The 17,758-nt window shown below is 34.3% G+C and overlaps 2 protein-coding genes across 12 annotated transcripts; one reads left to right on the top strand and one right to left on the bottom strand.

Moving 5' to 3' along the window:
• Positions 1-5,941: 5,941 nt before the first annotated feature.
• LOC133696311 (protein DA1-related 2) lies at positions 5,942-11,512 on the top strand. 6 transcript variants are annotated; one of them, XM_062118469.1, is made up of 12 exons: positions 5,944-6,306; positions 6,573-6,745; positions 7,851-7,929; positions 8,048-8,159; positions 8,856-8,976; positions 9,172-9,255; positions 9,388-9,507; positions 9,710-9,922; positions 10,001-10,063; positions 10,184-10,299; positions 10,813-10,871; positions 10,966-11,512. In XM_062118469.1, the coding sequence occupies exons 1-12, from the start codon at positions 6,255-6,257 to the stop codon at positions 11,313-11,315; spliced, it is 1,542 nt and encodes a 513-aa protein (XP_061974453.1). In that variant the 5' UTR covers positions 5,944-6,254; the 3' UTR covers positions 11,316-11,512. The 6 variants fall into 6 exon arrangements, with proteins under 6 accessions (XP_061974457.1, XP_061974453.1, XP_061974454.1 ...); XM_062118470.1 differs by having other exon boundaries at positions 6,597-6,745; XM_062118471.1 differs by having other exon boundaries at positions 5,944-6,273.
• Positions 11,513-12,427: 915 nt separating this feature from the next.
• LOC133697797 (uncharacterized) lies at positions 12,428-16,969 on the bottom strand. 6 transcript variants are annotated; one of them, XR_009842932.1, is made up of 9 exons: positions 16,427-16,968; positions 15,923-16,099; positions 15,657-15,806; positions 14,879-14,980; positions 14,716-14,786; positions 14,536-14,603; positions 13,977-14,106; positions 13,764-13,856; positions 13,225-13,289 (listed from the first exon to the last, which is right to left on the bottom strand). XR_009842932.1 is itself a non-coding variant. In XM_062120576.1 (8 exons), the coding sequence occupies exons 1-8, from the start codon at positions 16,628-16,630 to the stop codon at positions 12,621-12,623; spliced, it is 1,041 nt and encodes a 346-aa protein (XP_061976560.1). In that variant the 5' UTR covers positions 16,631-16,969; the 3' UTR covers positions 12,428-12,620. The 6 variants fall into 6 exon arrangements, 3 of the variants coding, with proteins under 3 accessions (XP_061976560.1, XP_061976561.1, XP_061976562.1); XR_009842933.1 differs by having other exon boundaries at positions 13,271-13,289; positions 13,764-13,848; XM_062120576.1 differs by lacking the exons at positions 13,764-13,856; positions 13,977-14,106 and adding an exon at positions 12,428-12,728 and having other exon boundaries at positions 13,129-13,289; positions 16,427-16,969.
• Positions 16,970-17,758: the final 789 nt, after the last annotated feature.

Consider the following 17,758-nt stretch of genomic DNA (forward strand, 5'->3'; position numbering starts at 1 on the left):
ACTCTCGATCAGGTGAATGATCTGAAGCCATCGAATGAGGTGATAAATAAATAATTTATAATCATTGTCATAGATGACGTCTAGCCATCGAGATCACGTGCAGGTATTCGAGAAAATACAATTTCTACTCCAAACCCGTGCCTGGCATTCTCAAGGATTCAAGATCCGATCATGAACTCCGCCACGTGTCTTTGATTAATCTCTGTGATACAAGACCGAGATAAATTATTGCGTCTTAGTTCATACTACTTACATGCCCCACGCGGTGCCGCGAGTCAATTATTTTTTATATTTTAAAAATGATTAAGATTTAAAAGTGTTAGCTTTTTTACAAAGTTATACCTAAGAGTCTCAGGTTTGGTTGCAACGTCTGACCCAAGAGTAATATTTATAATATTAATAGTAACATTAAACTTGGGTTAATCTTGAGTATAAAAGTGTCTGGAATGCAATACCAGACCCAATAGCATTGGACGTGGATCTGGCTGCAAGATCGTTTTATAAAAGTGTGATAATTAAATAGATTAGTTAAAAAAAACCAACAGGAAGAAAAAAACTAATGAAAAAAATAAAAAAAATTAATTAATTAGGTTAACCCTTCAAATCAGGTTAACTCGTCATACCTTGAATTCGCATCGTGAAAGTTTGATAATTAAAAAGAAAAAACAAATTAATGGGTTAACCCAGAATTAACTGGGCTAATTCGTCAAACCAGGTTAACTTGTCAAACCCATAATCCGTGTAATGAAAGTTTAATAACTAAATAGAAAAAAATTTAACATTAACAATTTAAAATAAACGAAAAAAAAATAATTAAAAAGAAAAAAAAAAGCATCAGCCTTTTCACTGTAGACTGCACTGTGCAGTTCACAGTCAAAGGCATAAAAAAAACTAAAGGCATCAGCTGAGAATTACTTAGAAAAAAATTTAATATTAATAAACTAAATTAATTAAATAAAATTAATTCAAATAAAAAAAAACTAAATAGAAAGAAATTTAACATTAACAAACTAAACTAAACGAAAAAAATAATTAAAAAGAAAAATAAAATAAAATTCAGGTTAACTCGTCAAACCAAGTTAGCCCGTTAAACCCGAGATCCGTGTCATAAATGTTTGGTAACGAAATAAAAAAAGTGAATATTAACAAACTGAACTAAACAAAAAAAAAATTAAAAAGAAAAAAAATCCGGGTTAACTTGTCAAATCATGTTAACCTGTTAAACCAAATATTTGTGTCATGAAAGTCTGATAACTAAATACAAAAAAATAACATTAACAAACTAAATTAAACAAAAATATTTATGAAAATAAAAAAAAAAATTGACGGGTCAACCCAGAATTAACTGGGTTCACCCGTGAAACCAGGTTAAGCCATGAAACTCGGGATATGTGTCATCAAAGTCTAATAACTAAATAAAAAAATTTTTAATATTAACAAACTAAACTAAACTAAAATAATTAATTAAAAAAAAAACAAAGAAAGAAGCAAAAAAAATCCCAAAAATCATAAAAAAAAAAACTAAAAAAAATTAGATAACTTTTTTTTAAAAAAAAATCTAAGAAAGGAATCAGTGTTTTACTGTGGACTGCACTGTGCAGTCCAGGATAAACTAATTCTTTATATATATATATATATATATATAATTGATATTCAATCCGATGGTCTCCTCGGATGCATTCAGGATAAAAAAGATTATTCATTGACGAGAATAAAAATAAATATAATAAATCAACAAAAGTATTACCTTCAATCTAAGGGGTTAGAGAGATATTGTAGCGATGTCTGTTGTTTTTTTAATTTGATCCTTGAGCACTGTTTTTTTTTTTCGGTTGAGCCTTTACATGCCCAAATTCATGGTTAATTTGTCAAAAGTTGCTAAGAAAGAGACAAAATTAAAACAAAGGGGGCCGGTAAAAGGAGGAGGAAATGGATGGTGGTCTCAAAAATGGGATCCAAAGTAGATTCTGGTCCTTTTCTTTTTAAATAATAACTCTTCGATCCCTCGGGTTTTAATTTTTTAATTATGATACAAAACTTTTTTTTTATTTTCTATCCCTGGGACGAATGAAGAGAGAAAGAGTTTAAGTTGACACAAATTATGACAATGGAAAAAAAATTAATTTGTGTGTTAATGATTTTTATTTGATAATAAAAGTTCCACTTGAAATTATTTATCATTTCCATCACCTGATGATATATATGAGAGGTAAGAGCCTAAAAGTTTTTTTTTTTCATGTCAATTTATAGTTTTTTGAGTTTTTTGAGGTCGCGGATGAGTTTGTAAAGAAATGCAAGTGTTTTTTCTAAATGTTTTGGGTAAAAAATTAGTATAAAATTGAGTTTTTAGAAGGAAAAAACCTGGACCCCAATTTACAATGACCATCCATTCACTTGAAACTAGATCATTAGATAACATATCACCTACTTGTTATTTATGTTTTTCAAAAAAATAAAGTTGCTCGCTCCTTGCAAAAGAAAAATAATTATAAACTAATCCAAACATGTTAACCCACCTAGGCCTCTTTTTTTGTACATTGTTTTCTTTTATCCTTTTAGTTTTTTTTTTCTTCTAGCTTCATCTTTCAATGTTAGTTTTTTATTGGATTGTACTTTATTGGTTTTTTTTTTCAATTTTAACAAAATTCTTATGATTTCTTGATATAATATAATATGATTTAATTTTACTTAGTTTACCAAAAAAATTTCAACATTTTATTTGATACTAGGAGACATTTTTTCCATGTAGCCCAGCTTATTTTTTTCCTTAATTGTATTTAATCGCTTTTCTACAATGTCTTTTTTTTTATTGTTTTTTTAAATAAAACATTGTTTTTTATGAAATATTAACGAGTTTATGACTTGTATTTTGAGATTAAATATTTATATTCATATCTAGTTTTTTACTTTATAGTTTAGTCAATGGTTAAATATCATTTAGTTTTATTTGGATGTAGCATGAAATGGTATTTTTTTTTAATATACATGATCTTTCATAATATTTTTAATGATTTTCATGTGTATCCAGCCTACTACTTCTATTATAGTTCGATTATAATAAATAAAGTTACGATATTCAACCGGGTACATGGCAAACGATGGGAGTATAATAATTAAGCTGGTCAATGTGATTCGAGGAACATAAAGAGCAGACATTGCAAGTAAAGCAATTCCATCAACAACTAAGATAATGCGCGACTTAAAGTTTACAGGGAGGCTAACGGAGTATTGTAAAATCACAGTGATAATAATAAAAAAAAATCAAAGACATGCATGGCAAAAATCTCTTCTATGTATATATATATTAAAAAATATGCAAACTCCATTTTATGTCTAAAAATCCATCAATTGAAATTTGAAAAATACCGTCGAGTTAATTAAAAACTTACAAAAATAGAGAATACTATATATTGAATTTGGATCAGTTTTGTTTTGAGTTTATTTTTCAAAATTCTCTCTATTTATTTTTTAATTGAAGTATTTTTATTATTATTATCTCCAAAACTCCATCAATTGAAACATGGAAAAGATAGTCATTGATGTGATCTTGGGCATAAAAGTAGGTTTTTTTGCTAAATTTTCCAAATCTTTAACGTTCTCTCGAATTTCATGATCATATCTAATAAGATTTATTATAATTTATCCAAAATTTATGAAGTGAAATGATTAGGAAGGGGTTGATTGAAGAAAAAAAAGGGTCGAATTCTAGTATTCGGGTCCGAGTTTCCCAGATTAATTTGCAGACTGATCATTGAAATTGTACTTTCTCCCATGATCCGACATTTTCAAATGATAAAAGCACGAAGCAATCGCAGGCCAAATCCAATTGACATAGATAGATCCAAAAGAGCATTTTTAGCCAACACCAGTATTTCCCAAACCTCTCCAAAACAAATTAGAAAAGGAAGAAACAATGTTGGACGTACTACTTTCATTATATGTCTTGTAAGAACATGGGGACCGTATCAAATAACATGATGAAGCACCATTTAAAATGCTAACCTCGTCATGATTGATTCGCTTTAAGATTGTTTAGGAGGAAAAATAAGATTTATTTTATATTTTTTCCTGTCTGGCGAAGGAGAAAAGAAAAAAAGAGACCATAATTTCCCGAAATGTTAATTAAAGCGGCATGCTTTTCCCTGAAATTTAAAGTTCTCCCATCCATCCAAGAAAAAGAATCATGCAACGTGAAAGCTAGAACAGAATATGTTCATCCTAATATATTATGTTCCATTGTCTCGTTAATGATCTTCGAATATGTGAAGACAATCTAAACAGGTAAATCAAATCTTTCTAACGTATTCTGCCAATCCTTTCATGGGGGGAAATGGCCATGGCATCGGCAACCATTTTTATATATATATTTATATATATTGATCCAATTCTTCCCCGGCAGAGAATATATAAATTCCGTACAGGAAAGAAAAAAAAACGAGGCTGAGTTTTTGTTCTTGATTCGACAGATTGCGCTCCACACTTCCTTGGCAACTTGAAAGTGATTCTTGGGCGGCAGAAGCAGTTATGGCAGATTGAAGAATCTGCCTAATCTTTCTGTCAAAGCTTTACACTTGCTTGCCTATGGGCCGTGGCGAAAGTCCTGCATGCATAATTATTGCTGAGCTGAGATTGCTAGATCACCGTTATTCTCTAGAATTAGAGAGAATAGACTCGCTACGAGACCAGGTGATCAAAATCTATCGACTACTGCAGCTTTGGTTGACACATGCATGACAAAAGCAAGTAGAAGACTTGGCTTCTTCTTCGAGAATCGAGAGAGACATAAAAGGAACAGAACTTGTGTAATTTACATCTCCAGCTTTTATCTCTGTTTGACTGCTTTTTACATGATAACGATGCATTAGCTAAAGTTTCTACAGCCTAAAAAAAATTAATTAAATTAAAATCAACATAGCACCTTTTAATTAGTTTCTGCCCCTATATATCTTAAATAAAAACTATTTGTGTTTAATTTTCGTGCACAACTCTGTATGGTGCACCTTCGCAAAACTTAAAAATAAATAAATTTAATCCGCTCTTGAATTTAAGATTTATTTTGAGAATATCTCTATTTTATACCTAAAAAATAACTATTCTATAGTCATTATTAATTATTTTATTTTGAAGAGTATCATAATAATTGTGCTTTGATATCTCACTACTAAAATCCTAGTTATACTTGGTAGATAATATTTATATAGTCTTTTTTATTAAGAGTAGAATAATACTTTCAATTTAACTTATATATACTTTATTTTATTTGTATTTAGATTAAAACTAAACACTTATATAATATATATTATTTAAAATTTTATTTTATTTTTTATGTTTGATTTTAATTATTTTAATAATTGAAAGTGGTAATCTTTTTCTTGGACCATGACCTAAAATCGACAACATGCAAAAAGAAATCCATTTATGTTCCAAGCCAATACCTCGAAAATAAAAAATTAAGGAAAAAGAATGAGGAAAATTTTCGACAAAACAGATATTCCTATGAAAGATTTGACCGGGAGAGCGAAAGGCCCACCCACCCAAAAGGTCTTCAGCTTGAGTGGCACTTTGGCAATATAAAAGAACGTCAAGGCCATTTAAAACATGCAAGTCCCTGTACCCGGCAAAATTCCATTCGAAAATTGGAAAGCAAAAAGGAAAAATCTCTCCAGCTACATCCAACCCATCCATACACTAACAAAAATAAAAACACCTATCTTATCTCTTCTTTTCTTTCAATTCTAAATTACTGTTTGTTTTTTATTTTAAAAATATTTAAAATATTTTTATTTTTTTATTTTAAATTAATATTTTTAAATTATTTTGATTTGTTGATATGGAAATTAATTTTTAAAAAATAAAAAAAATATTACTTTAATATATTTTCAAATAAAAAACAATTAAAAAACCATTTTTTTTTTTAAAAGAACTCTTAGCCGTTCACCAGCACCGTTACTTTGAAATTCTCCGCCTCAGCAGATTCCCTCTCTTCTATTAAATCTTTCTTTTCTTTAATCGCCTTTTTCTCTTCCTTCCTTTCTCAAGCGAAGAATCTCTTTCTCTCTTCGATCACTTCCCTTCCCTTTCTCTTCGTCAGATTCTTTATTTTTCTCTTTCGTGTACTTTTTAATTAGCGATGCCTATTGTCTTGCCTTGTTCATTCTGCCTCTCTTCTCTTCTTTTCGTTTCTCATCATATCTTCTTGCGTTTCATTCTCTCCCTTTCTAGTTTCTACATCGCCTTGCTTCTCTTTCAATCTCATGCCTCCTCCTAATTCAGGTGTCCACCATATTTCTAATCCTTGCATTTATGGTATGTTTTGTCATCCATACTCATTACTGTTTTAATCCCATATTTATCATTATCCTTTTCGTGTTTTCATCGCCTCCAACTTGTTTGATATCAGGCTTCATGTTTGTTTCTGTATTTGGCTTCCTTTTTAAAGTAATTCTGCTGTTATTGTCATTCTTTTTTTTTCTTTTTGATATTTGTCCCTTTTTGTTTTGTTTTGTTTACTGCTGTTTTGTGTTTGTGTGGGGTGGGTGGGGGGTTTATTCTGGGATTTTTATGTTAAGCAGGAGACTTTGTTTCTTCGTACGCAGAGAGAAAGTCTCGGTTTATGAAGTGGCTGGGTAAGCTTTTTAAAAGTGGGTCTAATCGTGGAGGTGCTCGTGGTGGAATTGGCGGCCGCGCACATCCACAGCTTTTAGGGGAAGAAAACGTAGTTTGGAGTGCACCAGCAAGATCTGTGGTAACTTTCTAAACGTCCTTTTTTGGTCAGCTTGCCAGTGCATATAGCAGTTAATTCAAATTCCTTTCCAACTTGCTCCATGATGGAACAAGTGGTTCAAATTCCTGTCCAACTTGTAAATTGACTGGAAAAAGCCTGCTTCTAACATTGCTTTCAATTTTTTATTTTGTTACATAGGAGAGGTTCGAACTCGAAACTCTTTGGGGGGGGGGGGGGGGTGGTAATAATATCAGTTAAGCTATAGCTCATTGGCACATTGATTTCAAATTGATAATAGATATATCCCACTAATTTCAATAATTTCTTTATGTGCCACGCCCTTTTTTTTTTCTGGGCCCTTTCTGACGGGTTAGGCCAATCACTTTTTACTCTTCCTTTCCTCTTTTTTTAAAGGGCATGCTATCGTTGGATTACCAAACTCATTCTTTTGGGAAAATGTTATATTTACTATGTTGCCACAGATTCCCTTTCCACACATAGTACTTGTCATCAAAAGCTTGCTTTATGTGCAATCCACTAGCCTTGTGCAAATGTTTACATTACAATATTGGTTAAGACAATCAGGATGAAGCAATATTACAAGTGGAGTTTTCTGGTCTATATGCTGAAATCCTGGAAAATAATCATGACATTTCTAGACCAACGAAAGGCAATTGTATTCTCATTTGGTTTTAAAAAACCTGTCTCATCACTTAATTTTCATATTCGGTAGTAAATAGAAGTTAGATCCTGTCATTTTTGACAAGTGTAGCGTATAATTGAGTTTAGCTGATACTCTCTGACATTGCTCTGAAACATTTCAACCTGCAAGTTTCTTTCAGGTAATAATGCTGGTTGTAATGTGTTCTTTGACTAGAAAACAGATTGATCATACATATATTAATAGTCTAGAACATACATGGTTTACTTCTATCCCACTCGTTAATTCAACTGTCTTGCTCTGGTGCTAGTAGAGCACCTGGATACGGGTTTAAATCCTACTGTATGGGCACAGATGAAATATGGAAAGGAAGAATTCCCCTTCATGCACTTCACACAATTCTACATGTTGGTTGCTCAGAGGGGAGAAGACAGATTTTTCAATTAGCTTCTATATTGTTATCAGGATGATCGTTCTAGAACTGGGAAGGAGCGGGGGGATGCCATTGCACTTGCTATGGCTGAAGATTGGAAGCAACCAAGTGGTGCGGTTTTGCTCCCTTCACATTCATATATTTTTTAACACACACAAACATATGCACATGCTTCTCTGTGTATATACTATTCTGGGAGTTCTATAAACATTCAATATCTGTTTTCCAGGATGTAATCGGGGAACAAATGATCAAGATCTAGCAAGATCGCTTCAGGATACCCTTAATTCATCTTCATTTCCTTCATATGGCACTCCACAATATTGTCACAGGAATTTGAGGTAAAACTTTTAATTTTTGTCATAACTAATTCGTGACTCAGCTCAACAAATACATTTTTATTGGCATGCATGCCAAACTCTAGGTATTTTGTAGTTGGCTTGTAGCATGGTTGATGAAATGGGAGGGTAGTTATCCAAGTCTAGCACCATTCATGAATTATCCTCGATGAACTAAGAAAGAACATTTGAGGCTTACAAACACATATGATCCTTATGCGTTTATACATGTCTCTCATCCTGAAAAGTGGATTTCTTTGTCCATTAAGGATAATCTAACAACATTGTACGATAGAAATTCAAATGTGGAAATTTGGCAGGACTGTGACAGCTTTTTTTGGAAATTAACACACATGGTTCATTATAAAGGTCACAAAACATTTGACTTCTCTCTGCACTTGCAGAGAAGCTAACGATTTAACTTCTTGATAACTATAGTGATGCAGCATTATTGTAAATCATCGTACTTTTTTGCTCAAAGTATGATATAAATGATATGGGTCTATGTGCAGTGCTTGTAGCCTACTTTTTGCAGGCTCTTTTAAATATTTTCTGCAGAAATCTTTCATTCAATCTAAGAGAAAAGAAATCACTGTTAACAAGAAACTGAAGAAACAAGATGTCAACTCCCATTTTTAAATTTATGAGTATTCCACCCTCGAGCTGTATTGGTCATGCATGGTATGCCTTGACTTGAAGGTTATGTAGCGGCTGCCAACGTGACATTGGCTATGACAATTATTTGGGATGCATGGGAAAATTTTTTCATCCAGAGTGCTTTTGCTGTCGTTCTTGTGGTTACCCAATCACTGAGACCGAGGTAATAATACTTCTCAGGCTCACGAGTATCTTGCTATCTTCTTTAAAAGAAACAAATTTAATGAAATTTTTCATGGTCCACTATTTCTGTGGATGAATTGAGTCAGATGTCAAAATTGCATACAATGTAAGAAATTCACATAATGATAAGAAATGTTTCATCTAGTTTTTAACTTATTTTTTCTGTTGATCCAAGTTTTCTTTGTCAGGGAAGGATCCATATCACAAGTCTTGTTTCAAAGAGATGACTCATCCCAAATGTGAAGTCTGCCACCAATTTGTAAGAAAATTAACTTTCATTCAATTAAGATAATATGCTAGTTTTCTGATTCGTGTCGATCACTTTCTTCGAGTTTTTAGTTTGTAACTTATTATGGGCATAATCTAGAACATTTTCTTTGTATGTTCACAGATCCCTACAAACGCAGCTGGTTTGATTGAGTATAGGTGCCATCCATTTTGGTCCCAAAAGTATTGTCCATCACATGAGCATGACAACACAGCTCGATGCTGCAGTTGTGAACGTCTGGAGGTATGTATGTAAATTTGTAAAACAAATTATCCATTAGAATTTTCTATTTTGTTGATGCAGTAGTTGGCTGTCCATTATATATTTATTTCTCTCTTAACAATCTTGGAGAAGGGAATGTGCTCAATACTGAAATCATTTTTTTTTGCTTATGGTAGTTGTTGGTTTTCTTCTTCTTGTTTTTTTTTTGTCTGTCCACCCATAGTCTAGGGATGCTAGATACTATTCTTTGGAAGATGGCCGCAGATTGTGTTTAGAATGCATGGAATCGGCTATCATGGATACTGGTGATTGCCAACCCCTTTACCACGCCATCAGGGACTATTATGAAGGAATGCATATGAAACTGGACCAGCAAATTCCCATGCTTCTAGTTCAAAGACAGGCACTCAATGAAGCCATTTTTGGAGAGAAGAATGTAATGTATTATCTCTCACATACTTTTAAAATCTATTGATTGGTGAAATTGCTTTTATTTAGACATGATTCTTTCCAGGGCTACCACCATATGCCCGAGACAAGGGGTCTATGTCTCTCAGAAGAGCAGACTGTCGCTAGTGTATGATACTGGATAACTCTAGTATTTGGTTTTATTTCAACAATTGTGTTGGGTTTATTAGTGAGGAACAAAATGTTTAACATGACGCTTGCCATGACTTTTCTCTCTGATTTCAACCAGATTCAAAAGAGACCAAGAATTGGAGGCCACCGACTGGTAGGAATGAGAACCGAACCCCGAAAGCTGACTCGGAAATGTGAAGTTACAGCTATTCTTGTTCTTTATGGTCTTCCAAGGTAATACTCAGAGGCAATTTTTAGTTCTTCGCTCTGCAGTTAGTTTTCTCGTTAGTGGTTTTGGTCATGTTTTAAGACTTGACAAAACCTTCAACAATGGATCAAACAATCCTCGTTGTTAAAATAAAAGGATATGTAGACCGTGTATCATGTACCATCATTTAAGTGGAAGTAAAATGAGTGTATATTCCAATTTCTCTGTAAAATTTCTTTGCTGGTCGGGGAGGTTGCATATCTAAGAAAATTTTCAACCACAACACAAGCATATATATACATATACATACATATTTCTTTGGGGAGGATGTGAAAGACTTCCTGTATTACTAACAGTTTGTTAACATCATCTGATAAGAACATGCATAACTCGATCAAGCTTTTCTTTGATAGCAAAATCAACCATTTCCATGCTGAACTTTTCCTTTTGATTTATCATTTCTTTGTCCTCTGTTGGAAATTTGCAAGTTTTACCATACCTTGTAAACTTCTTGTTTTCTGATAGCTTGTTGGATGCAGACTGCTAACGGGTGCTATTCTTGCTCACGAGTTGATGCATGGGTGGTTACGCCTCAAAGGTATATTATAGAAAGCTGTCGGCTTGAATTTTGCTCGAAAAGGCTTTTTGTAAATTTTGCTGCCGCACTCTTCATTTCTCTTTTCATAATGTAGGATACCGCAATCTTAATCCTGAGGTAGAGGAAGGAATCTGTCAAGTGCTCTCATACATGTGGCTCGAATCAGAATTGCCCGGATCTAAAGACATGCCATCCACATCCACATCCACATCCACATCAGCAGCTTCCTCTTCCTCTTCCTCATCCTCTTCCTCATCCTCTTCGAAGAAGGGCGGGAAGTCCCAAGTAGAAAAAAAACTGGGTGATTTTTTCATGCATCAAATCGCCCATGATGCCACTCCAGCTTATGGGGAAGGATTCAGGTCCGCTAATGCTGCTGTCAGCAAGTATGGTTTACGTCGCACCCTGGACCACATACGCCTTACTGGCAATTTCCCATTATAATTCTAAAGCTCACGTATGCTTCTTTTCTTTTCCTTAGTCCCCTATGATCACACTGTTTTGCTGCTCCTCAAGTAGGATTGAGCTCATAACAGAAGATTGGACAGCTCCCCCTTAATTTTCACGGGGTCCAGGGACGTTGCGTGTCCCACAAAAAATATATTCCGAGTTCAATAAATAATCGTATCCTATTCTTATCATTCAAGTCTTCTGGTTCAGCTTTTAGATTCTCATGACCACTGCATCAATAGAATCGTTCTTTCGATGTAAATATTAATAAAAGATTTAATGCATGACAGTATTATATTCAATTTACTATTAAAAAAAATTCAAAACCAAGAAAGAAAACGAACATTAGAATTGCAAGTTTACTCAATCTCAAAGAAAATTACAACATCATTATTTTTCTTTTAGGAAATTAAAGTTCGCTACATTGATTAAATCAGCAATCACCCTTTGAGCAGAAGTCAGAATGCTTGATTTAAATTGTTTTCAAAATCATGTAGACGTGTCGTGAGTATTTGAAGAAAAGAGATGCATTATAAGAAAATTAACGAAAATAGTATTTTACACACAAAAACATATTTATTATATATGTTTCATGCGAAGCAAGATTATCTCATTCAAAACTTACTCAACAACGAAAACGATAGCTGTTATTTGTTTCTTCACTTACAGAGGAGGATGTATATAAAAATTAAAAATCTTGAAGGATCGGTTGAAATATTTATAAAATATATGGGTCTACAGAAACTCTGCAACAATTTTGATGGGTCTAAAGTAGAATGCCCAGAGTTTACCAGGTTGTAGTTAACTTGGTACCATGGAAAGGGATGCATTGATGGTTCATTCCCCATGTACTCTGTATTTCTGATGGGAAGACTGGAGGATGCTGTCTTTCCCCACCATTTTCTGTGCTAAGCACCTAATTTGGTTAGCTGTTGTGCTTGAGATTAGTGATGGGGCTCATCATTAAAAGTGAAAAAGCAACAATAAAAGCATAAAAATAATGCTTTTGATGCGTCTATGTTTTGTGCTGTCGAGAGTTGTAACGCAACCGTCCTCAGGTGGTAAAATCCTGTTGAGGGGGCATTGCTTATGAGAGAGTGGGCAGGTGAAAATGAAAATGACAGAAATATGTTAGCTGTTTGGCGCAGTGCAATCCAATAGCATTACATGAAAACTGGCATGATGGTTACAATGACTGACAAAAATGCCTGAACACAACATTGGGTAAACATATATAGCAACTATCAGCTAAAACTGTCTGATTTGACCAATACTCTCGTTGCAAAATACAACCTGCAGTTAGACAGGGAGAAAGAGCAGCTGCATAAAGGGCGACAGGAGCTGTGATAACCGCAACGCCATAAAATCCCTCAAGCTAGTGACATGAAAACAGCAAATGTCCCCAGCCTAATCCGTTAAAAATAGCAGCGAATGAATGCACGAAAAAAAAGAGACAAGGCAATGACAAATTAGAGTAACAGAACTGAAAAAAAATATCGATCACCTAGTATTACTTTCTTTGAGAATTGTGAGAGCTATGATGAGTACACTTGAAATCAGATTTAGGTTTGGTCTATCTACATGGGAAAATGTACCCTAATGATAGCATAACAAAATTATGCACCAAGAGGAAATCCATGAAATAAGATGAACAATTCTGCTACATGACAATTCAACAGCTCATTCCTTCAGCTGCAAGGCAAACACCCTTAGGCGTTCACAGAAACTATAATTTGGGAGTAACATCTGCTAAAAGCAATTTTAGAGTCTCATACGTCATAAAACAGATACCAACACCAGGCACAACCTTGTAGTATTCAGGCATAATGCCTCTGTATAGACCCCGAAAGCCCTCAGTCTGGATTATTTGCTTGAATATACCAAGAAGACCTGTGGTATAAACAGGAGCCCGTCCACCTGCTCCTTCCAATTGCTTCCGGCGTCTCACAAGATCAAGAGGAAATGTTGCTGCATATTCCAAGGACAATAGAAAAAAATTATTCTTACACCACAAGACATGCTTTGCTTGCACAGGTTACCAAACATCATGAGAACCTCTTGTGTCTCATCTGTTTATGGATTTTTTTTTGGCTTCATTTGATGCACACCAGGAAAAATCAATCATGCAAAAAAGGCAAGCCTAAAAGAAATTAGAAGCATCAGAAAGGTTAATAATGTGTAGAATGGTATTTGATAAAAGAAACATCTAAATTCTAAATTCAAACAGCAGCAGTTAAAACTTTCATCATGCATGAGCATGACCACTGTTTTAAAAAAACTTTCTCCGGTCATTGTTGATAAATTAAAGGGGAAAAGAAAATCTGTGACATATCCAAATCTGACAGAAACCAATAGATAGCATCCTGACAACTGCATCACGAGGCTTAAGGATAAAAATACCCATTGTACAGTCGGCAAAGGAAGCCTAGGTGAGAAGCATACCTCAAAGAGGATAGCTCTCACAAATGGTAACTGAGAGAACAGCACTAGTTCACCTGGGAGTAGTGCCACCCTATTATGGAATCAACTGCAATGCTTGGGGACACAAGTAGTCAAAGAATTGCTGGAGGAATTAGGTCAATGCAAGAAAGATTCTCACGTAGAAAATAAAGTTAGATGAATGACAAAAGAAGATTATTTTATTGACTTCCTTACTAAAATTCTCAAATGCAAGATATAAAACAACTCCTGTCTGGTTTCTGGCTCTACAGGTCAGTCTGTTTAGATACTTAATGCAGAGCCTGCACCACACCCTGCTTCTCTGCATCAAGAGCATAGTAAACAGCTGCACATATTAACTTCTTTGATTAGATAGTGCCCTAACCTAATCAAAAAAAGGTGAGCAGTCCAACGTTCAACCAAACTCTCATTCAACACTGCTTATCTGCTAATTAACGTTTGGTTTAGTCAGGAAAGTTCTGGGAGAAGTGAAATTATGGGGTGACCTAAACAACTCCTGTTCCTGTGTCTTATGGTAACATATGAAGCACAAACTTTACTACAATGCCAATCAATCAAAGATTATGCACAACTTCAAGGACAACTACATGAGGAATATCTGTAATTACAGCACAGGAGAGAATACTAAAACCATGCATCAGAATTAACAATAAAGCTGGGGTTTAACCAAAAAAATATGCTTCATTAGTGGAACAAAAAAAAATAACTCTAAATTTTGAAAGACCCTTCATTTAACAGGTTTCAGATCACTCACCAGTTGAGGATGCAATGCCTGAAAGACTACCACAAGCCAGACTCACAGCAACAGTAGCATCATGGGGCCTGGTATGAAGTAGAAAGTACAAAAAAAAAATGTCTAAGAATTGCACATACAAATGGCACATAAAAAGGCCTGAAGAAATTTTCATATTGCTGAATCAGCTAGGGAGCTTACCTGTGCAACTGCCAAAACGATCGTAAGCTCTCATACACTGAGAAGCTGATAGCTATACTGGGTCCAACGCCCTACATTAATGTTCAATGACAATTAAGCACAAATCAAAATGATGGAACCATCTAACATAAACCCTGATATGAGCATAACCAATAAAACATACCAAAAGAGTGGCTCCAAGTCCCTTGTAGAGGCCAAAAACACTTTCTTCTCTGCTAATTGTTTGTAATGCATGCCAAATACCTCTATAGTAGATCACATTTGTCTGCAAAATTGGAAACTAATTGAGTTAAAAGAAGCAGCTTGAACATGTAATAACCAGTTAATAAACATACTACAAGTTTAAAAGCAGATAACAAGGGGAAAATAACATCACATCAGATTTAAATTAATCATGAAAATCATAAATCATTAACACAGGTCATAACTAAGATCACCTGCTAAAGGGAAGAAATCCATGGGCAACAACTACAATCCTAGCCAACAGATGAATTACCATAAATCACAGACTAAGTAATATAGAACTGAATAAAACAAACCAACCAACAAAATGATCTTTTATATTATCCAGCAAATAAGAGCTAACATTGATGGAATTTTGACCAGGCATAGCCCCAAAGGCAGCCCCTCATCATTTGGCACACACTAAATCAACACTTTGTAGTGCCCACTACACTTTATTGTGCAACCAGTACCAATGGAGTAAACAACAATCTTCAAACGACCACTTGTTTTGGTTACTTAAGTTGATGACAAGTAAAATTGACCATGGTTTAAAAATTGGAAACTGTTTGATCTTTACAGAAAGTCAACATCAAATTCCTTTGCATTCTACTAATTAAATCACAAGCTGGGATGCTTAAAGACGAGAGTGAATGAGGAGAATATAAACTCCAATAATGGAAGACTAAAATGGCAAATTCATCTCTGAAAGGCTATACCTGAGCTGCTAGGCGTGTCCTTACAAGATCCAATGGATATGTAGCAGATGCTGCTGTTATTCCTGCCAAACCACCACCAACAAAATGTACAAGCAGGTCTCTGCCCATGTTTTCTCTATTGCTTTCAAGGCCAGGAATCATGTGTAGCAACTACATAGCAAATACTCATAATCAAAATCAAGCTACTAGGATAAAGGCATAAAATCTAAATTGGAAATGGTTTTGAACTACAGAACAGTAATTATTCCTGCAATGTTTTTGCCAACCTCTTTATAGCGCTCGTATGCATAGAAGTTGACAGACGAGTAAGGTAGCCGATGAGCAATTGTAACAAGATTCCCTTTCCAAAAAGCTCTAAATCCTTCCTCTCGAATAATTCGAGAAGCCTCGTGCCATATACTAGCTTTCCTCAATGTTGCAACATCCGAGTGCATGCCTTGCACCTGAAAAGATTAAGCCACATTAAATGATGTCTACCGCAATGTACAGAGTCACCCCACCGATTTCATCGTTCCATAGATGCTAATCTAAATATCCCAGTTTGATTAGTATTAGTCCAATAAGAAAATCATAATAGTTTCCTTTATCAGTTCAATTAGAGCATATGCAACCACAGAAGAACAAACCCCCCCAACATTTTTTAAACACAAATATAATCAAACACGCAAAACAATAATACAAAAACCCAATTAACAACATCAAACAGCTAAAAAACCAACACAAACAAAAGCCAGGAAAACAAAGAAAATACTCAAATGGGAGAAACTAACCTGAAAGAGTATGGTGAGGCGTGCAAGAGGTGCAGTGCAAGTCTTGCTTAGTGCACCCGCAACTCCACCAGCTACAAGTTGCGAAACTGTTCCGATCTGCGATTGCTGATGCTGTTGCTGCAATGGCTTGTGCTGCTTCGGCTGTGAATTAAGAGCCCTTGGCCCTCCCTCTACCACCACTCCTACTCTTGCCTCTGTCTGCATCTCTCTAATAACTCCCTCTCTCCCTTCAAAATTGGATCTTTACTTCAAACATCAAAATGTCAAAACCCCAACTTTTCTTTTTCCTCAAAAAGAACCCAACTTTATCTCACTAGTCAGAACAGAAATTAAAACCTCGACTTATTTCTTGAAGAATACAAGAAAATCAGCCCCGTAACCCCGACAAAACTTCTTGTTGCTGCTGTTGTTTTTCTTCAAGGGCTTCTTTAGCTCTAGCTTTGCTTTGATCTCAGTTTTTGAGGAAGTTAAGGACCCCTTTTCCAACAAGAAAACTCGAAACTACCTCGTTTTTGTATTGAAGAGTGACCGCGACGCCAAAGCTAAGTCGTTTTGGCTTGCTTTCCTAATCTGCGGTCTTTTAAAAGTCCACAGTCGAACGTTGATTATGGACCGGTCCGTTTGCAACGCGATGAAAGTTGTGTTATTAAAAAATTTTAAATTTTTTTTTCTAGTAAAATTTAATATATTTTATATTTTATAGATTGTTTTAATATGTTAATATTAAAAATAATTTTTAAAAAATAAAAAAATATTATTAATATGTATTTCAACATAAAAAATTATTTAAAAAATAATTACAATAACACTGTAAAACAAGATAATGCAATTTAATAGGCTAATCTAAATAGATTTTATTTTGATATGGTAGAGTGGAAAATGTTCCACTGTTTTGAAAGTATTGGGTGATGGAATATTCTTGCAAGTTGAAGTTTCCATGTCTTTGGTTGCAACAGTAACATTTGACAGATGTTAAGTCCTAACGTGGGGGTTTAGTCAGACTGACGCGTCGCTTTATTTGGAAGTTGAAGTTTCCATGTCTTTGGTTGCAACAGTAACATTTGACAGATGTTAAGTCCTAACGTGGGGGTTTAGTCAGTTAATCCTCGATCCATTAACAGACTGACGCGTCGCTTTATTTTCTATTTACTGGTTTATTCCTCGCGCTACACTATGTATTAGACTTTTTCTTTCTTTCTTTTTTTCTTTTTTTAATTCTCGATGCAGAAAAAGAATGTGGGCATTGTTGATGGTTTTTTAACTAAAAAAAAATTATTTTTACAATAAATTAAAAAATTTATATACATTCTTAATAAAATAAATTGAAAATTA

This window comes from Populus nigra, chromosome 6 (assembly GCF_951802175.1).
Source record: "Populus nigra chromosome 6, ddPopNigr1.1, whole genome shotgun sequence".
NCBI lineage: Eukaryota > Viridiplantae > Streptophyta > Magnoliopsida > Malpighiales > Salicaceae > Populus > Populus nigra.